We start from the raw sequence: 19,446 nt of genomic DNA, 5'->3' as shown, positions 1-19,446 counted from the left end.
CCTCGTCCCGGAAAGCGACCCGCAGGATACACTGTGAAGTGTAGTGACTGCGCGTGTGTCTTTTGCGTCAAATTTGCACTTTTTGAGAATTCGTATTAAAGAAAAACAAGCCTTGCATTTCATACAGCACTTGACCACGGCATTCGGACCTCTCAAAGCGTTTCACAGACTATACTGCAAAGTAGTAAATAAATAAATAATGTGGTCACTCACTCCACGTCTGTTTGTGGGACACTGCTCTGAGTAATTGGCTGCCGCGTTTCGGCCACAAAATATACAGTCAATTCACTTTACAGTGTATTCTGTGAAGCGCTTTGAGACGTCTCGGAGATGTGATAAGGCTCTATATCAAATGCAAGGATTATTATTATTATAAAGTGTATTTCGTGGGTGAAATTCAACAGCCAATTGTGCACAGCAGTGATCCACAAACAGACATGGAGTGAGTGATCGAATTTTTATTTAGGAGAGAGAAACTCCCATATCTTTATGAATAGCGCCATGGGATCCTTAACATCCACTTAAGTGGGTAGGTGGGACCTTGGTTTAACATCTCATTCCAAAGAACGTCACCTCAAACAATGCAACGCACCCCCAGCGCTGCATTGGAGCGTCAGCCAAGACTAGAAGCTCAAAGTTCCAACATGGGGCCTGAACCTACAACCTTCTGACTCAGAGGCGACTAAGCCAAGCTGAAAAGACTGATACTTTGCGATGTGAAAAGGCACGGCATCCAATACAATTATTCTTAATTTGTTTCTGGCAAATGTCAGAGGTATTTCCCGCCACCTTTTTGCCAATTTTTTATTACCTCAATTGCGCAGGAAACAAATTTCAAAATTAATGTTTCTCACTCGGAGAGATCAACCATTTTGTTCTCTGTCGACATTATTAGCCTAGATGTAAGATCATGGTCAAAATCTTTATTTAGGTTCACAGCACTTAACTGGTGCTTTCAGCATTTGTACTTCCACGGATGTACAATTCGTGCTATCACTAAAGGTTTGATAGATGATGAGCTTTAAGCCCTGTAAGATTATGGTTAAAATTATTGTTTGATATCCAGGGTATGTGTAAAGACTGGGAGGAATATCTTGATTGATCTTAAGGAATGTGTTATAAAACTTGGACCAGAAAAGGGAGTTGAGATCTGTGCGTTGGGGTTCTGTGGCATGTTTGATCAAAATTTGATGGATGGGTGTTGTTGCTTTCTCCTTATGTGGAAGAAGATTTTACGACTACAAGGTGTCAACTAGGACAATTAACTGCCAAAGTGAACTTTTCACACTTGGTATCAGAGGCTTCAAGAGTAAGTCCCAAATTCCCGAGATTAAACCTTGATAACCTATGGGGTACCCTGAGTAAGGAAATGTGAATGAATGAACCAGTCTAGGGGTACGGTTGGCTAATCGAACTTCGGATATGATTGGACAAAACAACCTTTGAATTCCATTTTAGTTGTAAGGGTCACGTGGGCTAAATTGGGGTACAAATAAAAGAGGTAAGTTTGGAATAGTTGGAGTTGTCCTAGAGGGTCAGTGCACTGCCCAGTGGAATCAAGATTGATTCTACTGTATCTATGGTCTCAGTTTTAAGAATAAGTTAAGCTATTTGTATTACTTAATGAACCTTGGATTATTACATCACCATATTGGTCATCTCCATCCGAATCTCTTCCATACATAAATAATAATGATATATATGGCACAATATTAATATTGTATAATTAGCCTAATGCATAATTTATCATTTACTCATGATTTCCCCAGGTTAGAATTAACTACATTAAAATCCCACAAACCTTCCAGGTCTTGCATCACTCTTATCACTTGTTGCCTTGACAGTGAAAACACAACAACCATAAAATTCAAATCAATTGTACAAGATCACAAGAACGGTTCAGATGAAGAAGATCCTTTGGTCCATTTGAACACACACCTTACTGTCTTCCCATCACAGCATCGAGCTGTTTTTTTTAAACGAGTCCCAATGTCCCGGTCTCAACAACCTTTTTCCAGTGGTTAAGATTGCCCTTCCAAACTCTAAACCCGTGTCCTCCCGATCTACTGTCCTGGTGCATCCTAAAGTACGTTCTGGGATTATGTTATCAATCTTATTTAAATTTTAGACACCTCGGTTCTTTGCTGAGATATTTTCACCAGAGTGCACTGTGATGTCAGAGGTGTCGTTCCTCAGATGAGATGTTAAACCAAGGTTTTTTCTGTTGCCTGTCCAACTGGGCTTTAAAGATCCCATGGCACTAATCGAAAAGAGAAGGTAGTTTCTCCCGGCGACCTGACCACAATCTGCCTCGATAGAAAAAAATTGTTCATTCACTTCATGGCTGTTTGCGGGGCATTGATTGTTAAGCACGAATTAGCTGGCCCATTTGCCTTATAGAGGAATTACGTATACTGTACAGCATAGGATCAGAGGAAACAAGGGAATGAAATTGTCAGAGATAAATTAGAATTTGATTGTTATTGCTGATGTTTTCTTTCTGCCATTCTTTGCCTCTCACATATAAATTGCTGCTCACTGTTATTGGCAGCTAAGTTAATATGTTCAAACTCTGCCACTGTCAAGCGCTCCGGGCCCCTACCTCACATGGAGGGCGCTGTATAAATGCAAGTTGTTGTTCAGGTTTTCTCTAGTTGCAAGGTCTATTGAGTCCTCTGGATGGTGCAGTGATCTTCTGTCCTGGACTGGACCACGGCTGGTTCCTCTGTATAAAGATTTCTGGGAATTATAGGCCAAATGGTCAAAAGAACTGCTGGAGTTGGGATCTTTCCGAATGAATTCTGTATCAATTTACACAATGTTTTGTTAAGTTAGTTTGCAGGTTTTACCCCAGCCCTGACCAGATGGATTTCAAATATAAATTCTTATACCTCAACAGAGTGGATCCATAATAATAACAATCCTCACATTTGTTACAGCGCCTTTCACGTCGGGAGGACGTCTCAAAGCGCTTCACAGGATTTACTGTAAAGTAGGATGACTATAGTTTGTAAACCAAATCCAGGGACACATATAAAACACACATTCTCACAATTCCTGATGCTGGCAGTATTGGAGAAGCTTGTTGGATTAATGGCTGTTTGTTGCTGAACTCAAGACAGGGCATAGGTTGGCCCCAGAGACATAATATATCGTCCTGGGAAATCTGGAATTACGAGACGTATGGTCACCCTACAAAAGTGTAGTGGCTGTGAAATTTATAGACGAATGCGCAGCCCATTTGCATGCAGCGGTCTCACAAACGGTGAGAGCAGGCGGCCCGAATTCGGAAATGCTTCAGGGGCAGGATGAAATCATCCACCGGGTCGCATGCGGCCCGTGGGCCGCCTGTTGGACCACCCTGGCCGAGACTATGAGCTCAAACCACCGCACCTAAGAGTTGACGCAGCCAGCAGCTTTCAGCAGAGGATCAATAAATAAATCAGTACAGGAAAGAGGACAAGGCTTACTGCAGGAATTCATGTGACACTGATGGCTTCTGGTTTCTATGGAAATTGTATCAGCTTCTTCATTTTTTAATAGCTTTTTTTTAAATCTCTTTCGTGTGCAATTCTTTTTCCGCGGTGAAGTCCCTGTATTTATACCGCAGTCCTGAAAGTGTTCAGAGGTTATTGCAGTTGCTGGGCACCAGTTCTGTGTGTGTGTGTGTGCGCTGTCTCCATGGTACCTATTCTCAGTGATCTCTCACTCTCTCTCTATGATCACTCAGCAGCGAAAACTTTTCTAACTTTCGCTAACTTTCACATTAATTTAAATGTTTCATGCACGCACAGCAAACAAACATCAGCAACAAATCCAACATTAATATTTATTACCTACACGGGGGCTGGGGCTGGGAGGGGGGAGATTGTTACAAGAATAATTGTGATTTCATTTTTTACTTAATTGCTTTCCAATTTTTTTTTGCGATTTCAAAGACTGGATTCCCTTTAGATTAATTGCAGATCAAAATCATCCCTGTCAATGTAACTTGTTTTTGGGTGGGGCGGCAATAGATTGCACTGAAATCAACATGATTTTGAACTAAACACACCAGTGAAAGGGATTGGGCAGGGTTATAATAATCCTTGCATTTGATATAGAGCCTCATCGCGTCTTCGAGACATCTCAAAGCACTTCACAGAATATATTGTAAAATGAATTGACTGTATATTTTGTGGATGGACTGGAGGGAAGGGAAGTCAGATGTGGGATTTGTTTTATAACAACATAAAGGACCCACTGCATTTTTTGTCACATTACTGTGTAATAATGCGTACAAACGTTAAACTCACATCCAGTTGGTGGACATTCTCAAAGCTGACTTTATACCATTTCAGATTGAAAGCATGGTTATTAAAAGTTGAGGAATTTGGTTCGTCGCTGATCTCCCCACTTTGCAATAAAACTATCTTACCTTAACACCCCCCCCCCCCATTTAAAGTTCAGGTTGTAGAAATCGGAGGGTTGTTAAGTCCCCTTACCTTAGTTGCAGATATCATTGAGTACAGGATAAGGCAGTGATATCACCCTGGAGCTAGTTCTTTTGGGGATTGTGTACAGTTTCCATGGAGATGAAAGGTTTGGGAAGGCATGGGTTAGAGGATCATTCATTGTTAGTTCTTGCAGAGGGAGAGAGAAGGGAGAGAACTGCAACTTAAGGGAGAAGGAGAAAGACAGTCTTAAATGAATCATTTCTAAAAGTCTGTCAGGTATGTATTTCCTCTTGAGTGTACTTGCAAGTATATCTATGTCAAGGATTGTTATAATATTTCCTATGGGATTTCCATGTGAGAGTGGAACAGAATGCTGCTGCTGTTTTTATTGCTTTGGGTTCACTGGCTCACATCTCAGCCTTCAAAACATTATTAATGTCTTAAATAGAATCAGGAAACAGTTCATGTAAAATGTGATTGACGCTGAAGAAGTGGATGCAGTACATTATTGGAGTACTGTACTGTGTTCAAGATCCCAAATCAGATGATGTCTGACATGCGGAAACCCATCACCGTGCTTAAGAGTATCCAAACCCAAACTGAGAATTCCATGCATCCCACCTACACATGGAAATCCCAGAGATAGATTGTTGGACTGGAATGCGCACTCTCTCCCTGGAGGGATGCATCCTGCTTATCTCATTCCAGAAAGTATTCAGCGCAGGTTGGCAAGAGCCAAGGCTTGGGGATCCCAGAGTGTGCGTTGGGGTAACTGATGGAGTCTAACCAGCTAAAAGCGCATAGCTTGACAGAGATAAACTGAATCCTAATGATGAGGTTGACATATGGTTGAAAGGTTAGGAACAAGGGGAGGTAGGCTTGACCGAGGAAGTGGCAAAAATGACCAGTATATTTGATTTTGCATCTTTGTAATGGATTTCTTAATTAAGTAATCTAGAATTCCTTGACTCTTACTCAAGCGGGAACACCGCTCTCACTCGATTGATTAATTAATTAAATAAGTAAGGCACAAAGAAACACATGTAAATTGATCCCATAAAGTGACAGTCTTGCTGTCAGGACCCTTTAAGAATTCAAAGCATCCCAAAAAGAATTATGATTGAATTATAAATTATGATATAACAGACTTTTGGCCCATTTCTGCGGATTTTGTTTTTAGGCTATTTTAGTTTATTAGTTTATTTTAGGCTATTGAGCACTGATGACCATCAGATTGACTGCTTTGCAGGTCAACTGGGTCAGGGAGCTAAATTAACCTTGATTAGACATACATACAGCCCTGAACTTAAAGCACCACTCAAAACAATAATAATAATCATCATAATAATAATCCTTGCATTTGATACAGTGCCTTATCATGTCATTGAGACGTTTCAAAGCGCTTCACAGGATATACTGCAAAGTGGATTGATTGTGTATTTTGTGGGCAAAACACATTGCAATATCCCACAAAAAGACATGGAGTGAGTGGGCAGTTTTATTTTGGGGGATTGTTGGCCAGGACACCCAGAGAGAGAAACTCCCTTCTATTTTCGAATCATACCATGGGATCCATAACTTCCACCAGAACAAGCAGATTCAACGTTTACTTGCCATTTCTCGTAATTAAAGGCCACTGAGTGGTTGTTGAAGACAATTTGACTGTATTTATACTGTGCATTGCTACTGTACATCAACAGTAACAGTGCTCTAGAGTTTGACAGGATAGGTCACATATACAACAAACAGATTTGCACATTTTCTATGCAAGTATTGTACAATATGCAACCAGTGATTATACAGGCAAACAGCTGACAAACTCAGGCTGTACATTTATCTCCAAATTTGGATGCCACAAGGGCAAGTATTGTTTTTGAGCTGAAGTAAGTGAAAAAACATTGAGTCAGTGACTTGATAGGTTGTGTGCACAGGAATTATTCAGTTTACATTTCCTAAGCTCAGTGTGAAGTATGTTTTGTGGTAGGCTGTGCTAAACGTCTGGCTTGTTGCATTTAGTGTTGTAGCCATAACCTTCTGCTTGGAGATCTGTTCCTTTAAGACGGAGCAATGAGCACTGAACTGTGGGTGGGAAACTGGAGACCCCACCGGCCCAGAGGACCCATTGCAGCGCATTACAGTAGCCCAGGGCCAAAGTACAGACTTCCGGGATCTACAGGTAAGTGCTCAGCAATTGACGTGCTGCATAATAATACTAATAATATTTGCATTTGGTACAGTGCCTTATCATGTCTTTGAGACGTCTCAAAGTGCTTCACTGAATATAATGTAAGTGTATTGACTGTATATTTGTGGGTGAAACTCAGCAGCCAATTGCGCACAGCTGTGTCCCAAAAACAGTCATGGATTGAGTGACCAATCTATTATTTTTTTAAAGAAATTGTTACTCCCAGAAAAGCAATCCGCCAATCGACTAACAACCAGATTCCTACTTACTCCTAGGTACACAGAGGCGTGTGGAGTAAGGAAACCTCCCCAATGTTTCACCCTGCCTGGAAATCAAACCCAGGTCCTATCACTTGCAAGGTTGTGGGTTTAAGAATTGCTGTGTGCAAAGTGGCTGCTGCTTTTTCATCCACAAAATACAGTCAAAACCATATTGCAGCACATCCTGTGAAGTGATCTGAGACATCTCAATGATGTAATAAGGCTACATCAAATGCAAGGATTATTATTATTGTAATATGGAATCTATAATGTCAAAAGACCACCCTTCCTGGCAAGCCCTGTTGCCAGCTCATGACTTCCCCACATTTTTCCCCTCTCTCCAATGCAGAGAAGGGAATAGCGGATATGAGAGGGTTTAGAGGTCTGAATGGAGTATAAACAGAGTAGTTGGGCTGAATGTCCTGTTTCCACGCTGTAATTTTCTATGTAATGTTGCTGCGCAGGTAAATTGCTGGCAAATGCAGTGACTGCGTATTTTGTAGGTAGACACAGCCGCCAATTTGTGCAATGTTCCCGCAAACAGGCACGAAGTGAATCATGTTGATTTAAACTCACGAGGCTAGGTAACATTCAACAAAAGGTACTAGACGGAGGTAATGAGCACGTATCAACAACAACAACAACAAAATTACATATGTATAGCGCCTTTCACGTCGGGAGGACGTCCCAGGCAGTATGAGTGTGTAATGTTACGGACAGACAGAACAACAAGCACTGTATAAATTGCCTTATCTCATTCTCCATAGCTCTACTCTGTCCTTTCACTCTCCTCCGTCTTGTCTTGTCACCCAACTACATTTAATGCTCTCTTTGTTCTAACTGTCCTGTTTCTGTTTGCGTTTCATGTTTGCCTTTCAATGCTTTCACCATGGACACTGATGAATGCAGTTACATATGCCTCCCCTTCACTAATTTTCAAAAGGTGTTTCAACACAAACATCCCATTACTTTTTGTGTGTAGCCTCCTACAGGTGCATTGGGGGCATCTTTTTAATTGGTCCCAATCCAGCTCTGTAATGAAAGCTGCCTCTGTAATGATCTGCAATAATTACCAGGCACTCCAGACATTGCCCTGTTTAAAGGGCACATTAGTTCAATACTCTGAGTGCTATTTTAACAACAACTTGCGTTTATATAACGCCTCTCATGCGAGGTAGCGTCCTGCAGCGCTCAACAGTGGTGGATTCCAACAACAAACCAGTGCGAGGGAGGTGACCATAAGCACAATCAAAAAGGAAGGTGTTCAGGCGGGATTTAAAGGTGGGATTGGGGGTTTGCAAGGTGAAGGGATTAAGGGAGAGAGTTTCAGAGTTTATTTTAAGAATCAGGGGGCCTTCAGAATATGGGCCAAACCTATATCTCTACACCTACATATGAAAATGTCCCTGTATTTGGAATAGAAAGTTCACTCTCTCTCTGGAGGGACGCATTCCACTTACCTAATTCCGAGAGCATTAGGCGCAGGTTGGAAAGGGTTAAGACTTGGGGACCCCAGAGTGTGGATTGAGGTATCTGCTGGAGTCGAACCAGCTAACACCGCGTAGCTTGGCATTGAGAGAACTGCCTGGCAAGCTTCCCGCTGCTTAACACAACCATTGAATGTTGAATCTCTGCTGAGTTACTGGAGAAACATAAAAAGCAGACCACCCAGATCACAGTTGCTGCGTTCCTCAGTTTCACAGGTCTGTTCAGTCCTCCTGTCTGTCCCTCTGTTGTCATATACACTCGCATTCTGTCCCTTCCTTCGAGCTCTTTACGCCCAGGTTACGCCCTATTGCTTCCCTATTCTATCATTTCATAGCAGCTGAAGTCTTGCTCCCGTATCCCAAATATCTTGACATCTTCTTCTCCTCCATCTGCCTCACCTCTTTCAAAATGACTCCCTCATCAACAGGACTCGATTTGTTTTTCATGCCAGATATGCAATGAAAATTATAATCCTTTTCTGCGCCCATTTCACTCTCTTACGCTGTCTTATCAACTCCTGTTTTTATTACAGTATCGTTTCATTTTTTCCTTCCCATTCATCCCTCTTTCAGGCTGCTCCATCTTGATTCATCTGCCCTGCCCTCAACTCACTCTCTCTGCCTGTGGAGAACTTCCTCTCTCTCTCTCTTTCTTGACCTCCCTTCCCTCACCAATCATCCCATCTACCTTTACCTTCCTGCAAGCTGCTTTCCTTATGTACGAAGATGGGCCTTTATTCAGCAGGATGTTGTACAGCCTTGTTGTACAGTCTCAGGTCCAAATCCCTGACTGTCCAGCGACTTGGGATGTCCTCCTGACGTGAAAGGCGTTATACAAATATCATTTGTTGTTGTTGGTACCCCACCTCTGAGGCTTTGTTGGTCTCCGTACATCATTGAGATGTCTCAAAGCACTTCATAGTATATACTGTAGAGTGGAGTGTATTTTGTGGGCAAATCGTGACAGCAGGTTATGCATAGCAACGTCCCACAAACAGCCCATGGAGTGAGTAACTCATTTTATTTTATACTGATCATTGCGTCCTTCTTCTCTCTAGGATACGTGGAGCACGACGCCACCAAATTCAAGTCCCCGGCTTTCAGTTTCGGAGTTACGCACGCAAGATTCACGACCAATAGCTCCCCAGGTCCGGCTTATCTGATCCCATCGTTCCTGACCAGGAGAGGCAGGGATGGCACCCCGGCCTATTCCATTTATGGACGGCCTCGAGACATCAATCTCTTTCGGACTCCGGGGCCAGGTAGCTGAGATCTAGTTCTAAGACTGAGTCACAGTAACATGAGGTTGACCCAGAACTACGATATTACGATAAGTAGCTCCCCCCAAACCATGCAACTGGTATCTCAAAGACTCTTATCTACAAGCCCAAAGAAATTGCTGGTGACCGCACGCTAACTAATGGTCTCCCTCTAACCATGTAATGGAATATTACGTACAGTTTCTGGCGAGAGGCGAATAAATGGTGTGAGTGGACTGCGGGGCAGTGATCAACGTGAGGTGCCTCATGAGGGGTAGGCTGTGAGAGAGAGGCTGAATCATTTAACATTCATTACCTGAACCCTCAAGGACCTGACACGGCTTCAATTCACTCCACTGTTATTTGTGGTGTTTAACACATTTTATTTCAAAGCCGGTGCTTTCGATGGCAAACCTACGTGGTTTTAGCTTAACCCTAAATTGCACGGTGATGAACACATTACCCGTCTTGTGTCCAGTGCAGGCGCACGCCTCTTGCCAGCCGATTGCACCCAGCAGTGTTTGCAGCCTTGGTCTGCGGGCTGTGTGGTGACAAAGCAGCCCCTTGTGTGAGGGGCGAGAGTAAGACAGAACCTGAAATGACAAACAGGGTCGAACGTAAACCTTTGTGAAACGGGAGCAAACTGTGTTCGTTATCAAATCTGGTCCAAGTCCTTTGTTTTCCAGAATTGGTACTAATTTCCACTTCCCAGGCAGTAGAGGAATGGGCCGGATTTTAAATAAACCCTGATCTCGGTCTCTGTGCAGGTTCGTATGCTCCCGAGAGGTCGGGGAAATCAGCTTACAGTGCAGCTCCGGCATATTCTATCTCAGGAAGGACAAAGGATTTCAAGCTGGACCAGTCTCCAGGTACAGTGACTGCGCAAGGTTAAATAACAGAAGTGCACATTGCCTCCAGCATTGATAATAGCAGTTACAAAGATAGCAGCAACTTTAATGCGTCAGCCTGGCTCAGTCAGTCAGTCGCACTCTCACCTCGGAGTTGGAAGGTTGTGGATTGAAGCCACCACTTCAGGACTTTGAACTCACACGGTCCAGGCTGACACCCACTGCAGTGCTCAGAAGTGTGTGCGTGCGTGGTGTGTGGGTGAGGATGTGGGGTGTGGGGGGGGGGGGTTGTATGGTCGGAGATGCTGTCCTTTGGATGAGACGTTAAACCGAGGTCCCTTCTGCCTGTTCAGGTGGACGTTAATAGTGCCCATGGCACTATTCAAAAAGAGAAGCAAGTTTTTCTCTCCCGGTGTCCTGGCCAACAATCCCCCAAATAAAATTGGTCACTACTCCATAGCTGTTTGTGAGACGTTGCTGTGTGTAAATTGGCTGCCACATTCACCTACAAAACACGAGATGAAATGTGTCAATGAAGTGATGGCAAGCTTTCTTTGGCGTTGATCATTTTTCTCCACGTTATTGGGTAAATACATAAATAGTCTTTAACTCCTTCTTGTCAAGGTCCGGCACAGTACAAACTGCCTGCTGTCTTAGGTCCAAACATCATGACTAAATCCTCTTCCGCCAATTACTCTCTCAGCGGACGCAGTAAAATAGGCAGTTTTCACGAGGACCTGCAAAAGGTAGTCACTTTGTCTCTCCGTTGCGGCTTCACAGGTAATGAAATGGCTTCGCACTGCGTTCGGGCTTTACATGGGTGTGGAACTTGGCGAGGAATGCATTAATGGGATTGTGGCAAAAATACGGGACAAGAGAAGACCATTGTGGTCTACCTGGTAGATCCCAAAATAGTGTGTGTATATATATATATATAAATTAAGCATACGCTACTTTACCTCTCCTCAATACATTTCTTCCCCTCGCTATCTATAATGTAGTCCTCTCTCAAATGTGTTAGGTCCACATTTTCACCAGGCTCTGCGTGAAAGTAATGATCCCTATGCTGTCCATTTGCCTTTCCTTCTTCTGAGCTCTAATTCCGCGCTCCCTTTGTGACTGTGTTAAATGTTTTACAAAGATTGAATGCTGAATAAGCTTCAATAAGCTCTCTGCCAAGTCTTCTTGTCTCCAGTGTGAACATTCCCAGCTTCCATTTGACTTTCTTTGTATCTAAGGTGGCTAATTTTAAACGTCAATTCAATTGCTCTTTTCACTGCGATGACCGTGATAGGGTATAGAGGTTTGTGATAGCAATTCTGAATATGGTGATTCTACTAACTACATGGCCATGGTATAATGGTAAGTGAGGACCAAATTAGAGGGCGGATTGGAAAACTAACTGATCTGAATCAATGTTTCTTTCCCCCCTAAGTTAATTGTACTGGGCGGCTCAAGAACCTTTATTAGTGTGTTTTAAAAATATATATATATATTTAGATTTTTACTCCAGACCCCAGGTCCTGGTGCCTATAGTGTCACTGATCCCAATGCATACAAGTACAAACCACCCCAGTACAGTATGATGGGTCGTAACCAGCTGCCCGGCGATTCGACAAGGAAACCGGGACCAGGGAGTCACTGTCCAGAGAAGGTAAGGTGAACCTTCCTCAAAACTTCCCATCACCACTACTTCATCTTGATTATTACCATCAGAGATTAACTCAGCTCGCACACCTTGCCTTCGGGTTAGAAGGCATGTGGATTCAAGTCGCATGTCAGGGCTTGAACTCATGATGTGGGCTGAAGTTTCTGTGTCGCGTTTCCAGACAAGCAATAGGTTCTGAGGTAGGGTGTGAATTATACTGCTGTTCTGTTCCTGACACCACCTGGGAGAAAGGGTGGTTTAGAGTGCTTGAGGGGTGGAGTCCTGTACCTCTGTGGTTAGAGCACTCGTTACGTAAGTGAGAGATCTGGGTTCAATTCCCGACAGGACTAAATGTTGTGCAAGCTTCCTTACTCCACATGCCTCTGTTCACCTAGCAGTAAGTAGGAACCTGGTTGTTAAATCGATAGGCGGATAGCTTCTCTGGAGGTAATAATCCCTTCAAAAATATAATGAATTGGTCATTTCAATCCACGACTGTTTGGGGGACATTGTTGTGCACAATTGGCTGCCGTGTTTCACCCACAAAACAAAGTCAATTTACTTTACAGTATATTCTGTGAGATGTCTCGAAGACATAATAAAGCTCTATATCAAATGCAAGGATTATTACTATTAAGTGCACCTTTGTTTACCTCGCAGTAAGTAGGAACCTGGTTGTTAGTCGATCGGCTTTGTGGGGGTAACAATCCCTCCCCGAAAACACATAATTGACTGCTGCCAATTATTTCATCCACAAAATATAGTCAATTCACTTTACAAGATATTCTGTGAAGTGCTTTGAGATGGCTTAACAGCGTGATAAGGCGCTATATCAAATGCAAATATTATTATTATGAATTCACAGATCGCTACACTCAGGCATTTGTTTACAATAACTTTGCTTCGCGCTTGAAAGTGATGTAAAGCAGGAAGGATAGTTCTGGCTTAATGATTTGAAAATAGAATATTTAACGTCTTCTTTTTAACCACACAGGTTACAATCAATCGAGGTGTGGCTCCTGCGTTCTCCTTCGGAGTCAGGCATTCAGAGTATCTGGCACCGCTCATAGTGGATGTTGCGTAATGTCGCCAACCTTAAATTTGTGCCAGTTTGGGATTCTGCTCTCCATAAAACGCCTTGAGAGGTTCTCCCTGCAGAAAGGCGCAATACAAGTGCAAATTGTTGTTGAGTTCTTTCTATCGGCGTTTTCTTCAAAGCATCTTGTGAAAATGATTCGATTTTGCATCTTTCGCGCATGTCATTTTTCTATTGTGCTTTTCTTGTCAACAGTAACATTCTCAACATATTGCACTGTACTTTGTTTTTATTCTTCACTTTATGAGACTAGATTAGACTATGTGAAAGATGAACGTTTTGCTGCACATTGCTTTGACTGTAGCTTTAAGATTAATGTGACAAAATGCAAGGAAAGACTGGGAATAATTTAGCAGTATATCATAGCAATGATTACCATGTTGAATGCCTCAAGAAACATTGTTAATTTCACCACATGGTAGAAACTGAAAGCTTTCCCAATAAGCACAAGGAATGAAACGTACATCTAGAATGATCCAGAAACAGTCATTAAATGAACAGAATTTTACAACCTGTGGTACTGTAGTAATTTCTATTAATTCATCAGAAATCGATTCAATTGGACACCAATCAATTGCAAGACTGAATATGTAACGGACAGAAGCATTTTGGGGTCATCTGAAAAATGGCAATAACTTAAGTTATTTTAAATGTTTCCAATTAACACAATGCACAGTTTCTATTGTTCTACCCCCGGCCGCTGTTCATTCAGTGACACTATTAGACATGCCAATCAAAACCATTAAAACATACCTCTAACCTAGCATATTAGGATGCACATCAGTATTGTGTTAAATAGTTTTATTTACAATTTTCCTGAACTGTTGAATAAAGTATATTTGGTGCTTATTTAACAATCTCTGGTTTATTTATTCCTCCCCTTGACCCCCTCACCATTTATGGACAATCATTGTTTTTATTATTATTATAACTCTTCACTCAAAGGAAAAGGGCTCAGATGAGTTATTTGGAGTGGCATATGTATAAATACATTAATAAATGCAGCTGGGATATTGACTGCATAATGATTTAAGTGGTGGTGACAAGTTAAGCCGGGTTGAGTTATCAGGAGTTTACTATATATATATCTATATAGATATATATATAAAAACATTTGTGGTCATATTTCAATAGTTTGCTACAATTATGTAGACAATTATGCACGTTCTGTTCACTGAAGACTCTGGGACGCTGCCCTGTGTGAAGTGCGCATTATAAATGCAAGTTGTTGTTGTTGAAGACTGACAGCAATCCAGGCCGCTCTCCCCAATTCATGACATTAATGGCTTGCAAGCGACATACATTTTAATAGATTGGGCTGATGTCCTAATGCAGCTATAATTGTACAAAGAACACAGTTGGTGTTAATGTCCTAACGCGGTGCGTGCCACAGCTCACGAGCACACTAGTATCATTATACGGTCATGTGCTCTCACTGGACCCATAAAGTGCTTCATTACCTTCATATTCCAGTTCAATTAAAACCCTTCAGAAAGGAACGTCAAAAGACTTTGGCATAGAAAAAGGACAGTCGGGAGTTCTCAACACCTCTTCCAAAGGACACCAGGCAGGTCTTCTTGGTGAACAGAGAAGATAGAATCAGCAGTTCCTGCGCTTTCTCTCGCGATACACTGTGCGATTCAAAGCCCCTCAAGTCCGCGCCCTTGTGAGCATGTAGTACAAAATGAAGAAGAGGCCCACCAGCCCGATAGAGACGTAGCACAGCAGCTTCCTGTTATCCCGGCCGGACTTCACCATCGTGGAGAAACGCTTGACGCTTCCGGTCAACAGTCCAGTCGCGCTCATAAAATCCGAATCCTAGCGAAGAATTAAGAACAATAAATGTTATAAAATATAACCGGGGGGAAATAACTAACTCTGGAGTTCATTATCAATATCTGAAGAACAGTATATTCTGAGAAACATTTTGAGACATCTCAAAGACGTGATAAGACAAGTGCAAGGATTATTATTATTATTAACAGATGAGTATCAGGGATCCTCGTTAGCTCAATGGGTAAAGTCACTCTAAACGTGAAACTGAGGCAAGCAGAGCAGAAAGGTCCAGGTATGATCAAGCGCTCCGGATGCTTCCCCGCGTAAAGGACACTATATAAATGCAAGTTGTTGTTGTATGATGCCCAGTCTTTGCCATGGCCAGCATCAAAGTTGCGATAGTTGGCATTCTCACCAACCTAGGTGCCAATTTTTTTCTTTTGAATAAAGCAGTTAGCTAGCAACACACTCACCATGCCATCGAGGTACCTATTTTGATCGTCCGCCTCCTTATCGATATCCAGAGCAATCTGTTTCCAACACAAAATCAAGCTTTAAAAAACAAAGGCTGAAATGATCAAATGTCGATGGAAAGAGGCCCTTCGGAGAACAGATACAGAACTCAAGCTCAGAAACCTGTCAGCTTTTACTGCAATGTGGTGCTGGAGGAGTGCTGCATTTTCGGAGATGCCGTCCTTTGAATGAGACTTTAAAACAGAGGTCCCAAAGCCCGTTTAGGTGGATGTGAAAGATCCTGTGCTCTATTGAAAAGGAGAACAGTTTCTCTTGGTGTCCTGGCTGACAATTGCCCAAATAAAACACACTGAACTCTTGTCTAAAGCAGCTCTTGAACTATGTACTAGATGTAAATATATATTTTTGCACTTGAGTGGAACAGGTCGGATACATCTCACTATAAACCAGAGTCCATTATTTCAATCCCTTATTGAAAACCACACAATTGTCCCTCTCGTTATTGTAATTCGATCGATCATTACTGTAATGAATACTCTGATAAATGTACAGATCAAACAGTGGGGACCAGAAATCTTAAAGTAGATATTTAATCATCCACGTTCAAGTTTACTAAATGGGTTAGTTAGAAGCAATCCAAATTGCTGTCTATAATAAACAGAGGCTCCTTTTCCTCAACTCTCAGGTTTCGGAACTCGGTCACCTTAGCACCATATCCCTAGTTGCTCATTAACCTTTCTCAACTAATATTAATGAAGTCTGAGGATTATTTCACTGCACTAAAAGCCTTCTTGTTCTCGAGTTCAGAAATTCTCATTTCCCTGTACGATAACTGAGTATTCTATTTAAAATAATTCTGTAAGGTATCTGGTGAAAAGGAAATGCAACAGAGGAAAAGCAATCCAGAAGATTTTTAAAAGAGAGCGCTTTGAAGTCAAATACGCTGGTTATTCTGAAAAGATTGTGACTTTGGTGGAAATAAAATGCCACAGACCGATTTGAGTCGAGACACTTTACTCGACAGGTTTTCTGCCATCCGCTTGTTCTCTGCGTCCAGCATTTGATCCACCGCACTGGAACCGAAGCCTGAAGCAAGGGAAAAATGCACAGTAAATAACTTGGGGAAATAATAATAATCCTTGAATTTGATATAGTGCCTTATCATGTTGAGACGTTTCAAAGCACATCAGAGGATATACTGTAAAGTGCAATGACTGTAGTTTATGGGTGAAACAGTGCAGATCACATGGACTTCACAGGAGCACGGTTATAGTGAAACAATAAAAAGGAGCTACTAGGAAAGAACCTAAGACTGTCTGTTTCTCCCTCTGGTGACCATATCTTTTGGAACTAGTCCACAGTTTGGAATGTGTACCTATTGGCACAACTCTTTATGGTAACCCTTAACTTCATCAGGTCAAGGAAGGAACAACTTGCATTTATATAGCCTTTTATGCGAATAGCATCTCGGAGGTTGCAAGCAGGACAAGACTCCACACACTAAGATAATCAACAGAAAAACATTTAAAAACAATTGAACGAAAATTATGTACACAAACTGTTGATAACCTTCTGCACAATATTGAGATTAAGCTGATCTGAGTGAAATACAATTGGTGGGAGGTATTCAAAGCTCAATGAAACAATGCAAACATCACAATAATGCTACATCACATATTTATTTATGCCACATCAGCAAGATACAGTGCCGGGGCCAGATCCGTTTACACAACTATCCAACATTAAGACAGTGTTTGTATCCAATGTTTATTACATATAGGTTACCTATAGGTTAGCACATATGCTGAAGTGAGCTAATGGGCAGTTAGACAAGAGGCTTAGATGAAATCACAAACCACAAATGCAGAGCACATCTGATCAGCAAACGGCAAGGCATATTAAGTCTATGAAATACATTCCAGTCTGTTTCTACTATGTAAAATATACAGATGCAGTTTTATTAAACTTCTGGTCTCTCCATAAATATATTGTGTATATAATACACAAGTTGTATTAGAAACTCCATGTATATATAGTATATGTAATGAGGATAGTGAGTATATGGTGTGTATGCTATATTAAGAGTCTCAGGTTCTCACCCCTGTTTCTATGTATATAAAGTGTATGTATGGTGTGTGTGTATACAGTGTACAGAGTATATACACAGCGTATATAGGGTGTGTATACACAGTGTATAGGGTGTGTGTACACAGTGTATAGGGTGTGTGTGTACACAGTGTATAGGGTGTGTGTGTACACAGTGTATAGGGTGTGTGTGTACACAGTGTATATGGTGTGTGGGTACAGTGTACAGGGTGTGTGTGTACACAGTGTATAGGGTGTGTGTGTGTACACAGTGTATAGGGTGTGTGTACACAGTGTACAGGGTGTATATACAGTGTATAGGGTGTGTGTGTACATAGTGTATTGGGTGTGTGTGTGTACACAGTGTATAGGGTGTGTGTGTGTACACAGTGTATAGGGTGTGTGTACACAGTGTATCGGGTGTGTGTACAATGTATAGGGTGTGTGTACAGTGTATAGGGTTGTGTGTATACAGTGTATCGGGTGTGTGTGTACAGTGTATAGGGTGTGTACAGTGTATAGGGTGTGTATGTACAGTGTATAGGGTGTGTGTACAGTGTATAGGGTGTGTGTGCAGTGTATAGGGTGTGTACAGTGTATGGGGTGTGTGTACAGTGTATAGGGTGTGTGTATACAGTGTATCGGGTGTGTGTGTACAGTGTATAGGGTGTGTGTACAGTGTATAGGCTGTGTGTATACAGTGTATCGAGTGTGTGTGTACAGTGTATAGGGTGTGTGTACAGTGTATAGGGTGTGTGTATACAGTGTATCGAGTGTGTGTGTACAGTGTATAGTGTGTGTACAGTGTATGGGGTGTGTGTACAGTGTATAGGGTGTGTATGCAGTGTATAGGGTGTGTGTACAGTGTATAGGGTGTGTGTACAGTGTATAGGGTGTGTACAGTGTATGCGGTGTGTACAGTGTATAGGGTGTGTGTATACAGTGTATCGGGTGTGTGTGTACAGTGTATAGGGTGTGTACAGTGTATGGGGTGTGTGTACAGTGTATAGGGGTGTGTGTACAGTGTATAGGGTGTGTGTACAGTGTATAGGGTGTGTACAGTGTATGGGGTGTGTGTACAGTGTATAGGGTGTGTGTACAGTGTATAGGGTGTGTGTGTACACGTGTATAGGGTGTGTGTACAGTGTATAGGGTGTGTGTACACAGTGTATAGGGTGTGTGTACAGTGTATAGGGTGTGTGTACAGTGTATAGGGTGTGTGTACAGTGTATAGGGTGTGTGTACAGTGTATGGGGTGTGTGTACAGTGTATGGGGTGTGTGTACAGTGTATAGGGTGTGTGTACAGTGTATAGGGTGTGTGTACAGTGTATAGGGTGTGTGTACAGTGTATAGGGTGTGTGTACAGTGTATGGGGTGTGTGTACAGTGTATGGGGTGTGTGTACAGTGTATAGGGTGTGTGTACAGTGTATAGGGTGTGTGTACAGTGTATAGGGTGTGTGTACAGTGTATAGGGTGTGTGTACAGTGTATAGGGTGTGTGTACAGTGTATAGGGTGTGTGTACAGTGTATAGGGTGTGTGTACAGTGTATAGGGTGTGTGTACAGTGTATGGGGTGTGTGTACAGTGTATGGGGTGTGTGTACAGTGTATAGGGTGTGTGTACAGTGTATAGGGTGTGTGTACAGTGTATAGGGTGTGTGTACAGTGTATGGGGTGTGTGTACAGTGTATAGAGTGTGTGTACAGTATATGGGTGTACAGTGTATAGGGTGTGTGTACAGTGTATAGGGTGTGTGTACAGTGTATGGGTGTGTGTACAGTGTATAGGGTGTGTGTACAGTGTATAGGGTGTGTGTACAGTGTATAGGGTGTGTGTACAGTGTATAGGGTGTGTGTACAGTGTATAGGGTGTGTGTACAGTGTATGGGGTG

The 19,446-nt window shown here is 42.2% G+C and overlaps 2 protein-coding genes across 2 annotated transcripts; one reads left to right on the top strand and one right to left on the bottom strand.

Annotated features, from left to right (window-relative positions):
* The first annotated feature begins 4,612 nt into the window (after window positions 1-4,612).
* On the top strand, window positions 4,613-14,066 carry LOC103190964 (outer dense fiber protein 3-like). The gene is given in 7 exon segments (NM_001292757.1): window positions 4,613-4,712; window positions 6,481-6,612; window positions 9,427-9,630; window positions 10,395-10,496; window positions 11,100-11,221; window positions 11,989-12,129; window positions 13,118-14,066. Coding segments are annotated over 6 exon segments (768 nt in total). The 5' UTR covers window positions 4,613-4,712; window positions 6,481-6,503; the 3' UTR covers window positions 13,208-14,066.
* On the bottom strand, window positions 14,061-16,555 carry bet1l (Bet1 golgi vesicular membrane trafficking protein-like; the record flags this gene model as incomplete). The annotated part of the gene is given in 3 exon segments (XM_007911890.2): window positions 14,061-15,037; window positions 15,469-15,525; window positions 16,464-16,555. Coding segments are annotated over 3 exon segments (317 nt in total), but the record flags the coding sequence as incomplete, so codon positions are not given.
* Between the last annotated feature and the right edge of the window lie 2,891 nt (window positions 16,556-19,446).

Source organism: Callorhinchus milii, unplaced genomic scaffold, assembly GCF_018977255.1.
Source record: "Callorhinchus milii isolate IMCB2004 unplaced genomic scaffold, IMCB_Cmil_1.0 Scaffold17, whole genome shotgun sequence".
Classification (NCBI taxonomy): domain Eukaryota; kingdom Metazoa; phylum Chordata; class Chondrichthyes; order Chimaeriformes; family Callorhinchidae; genus Callorhinchus; species Callorhinchus milii.
This window is presented reverse-complemented; position numbering and strand designations above follow the sequence as displayed.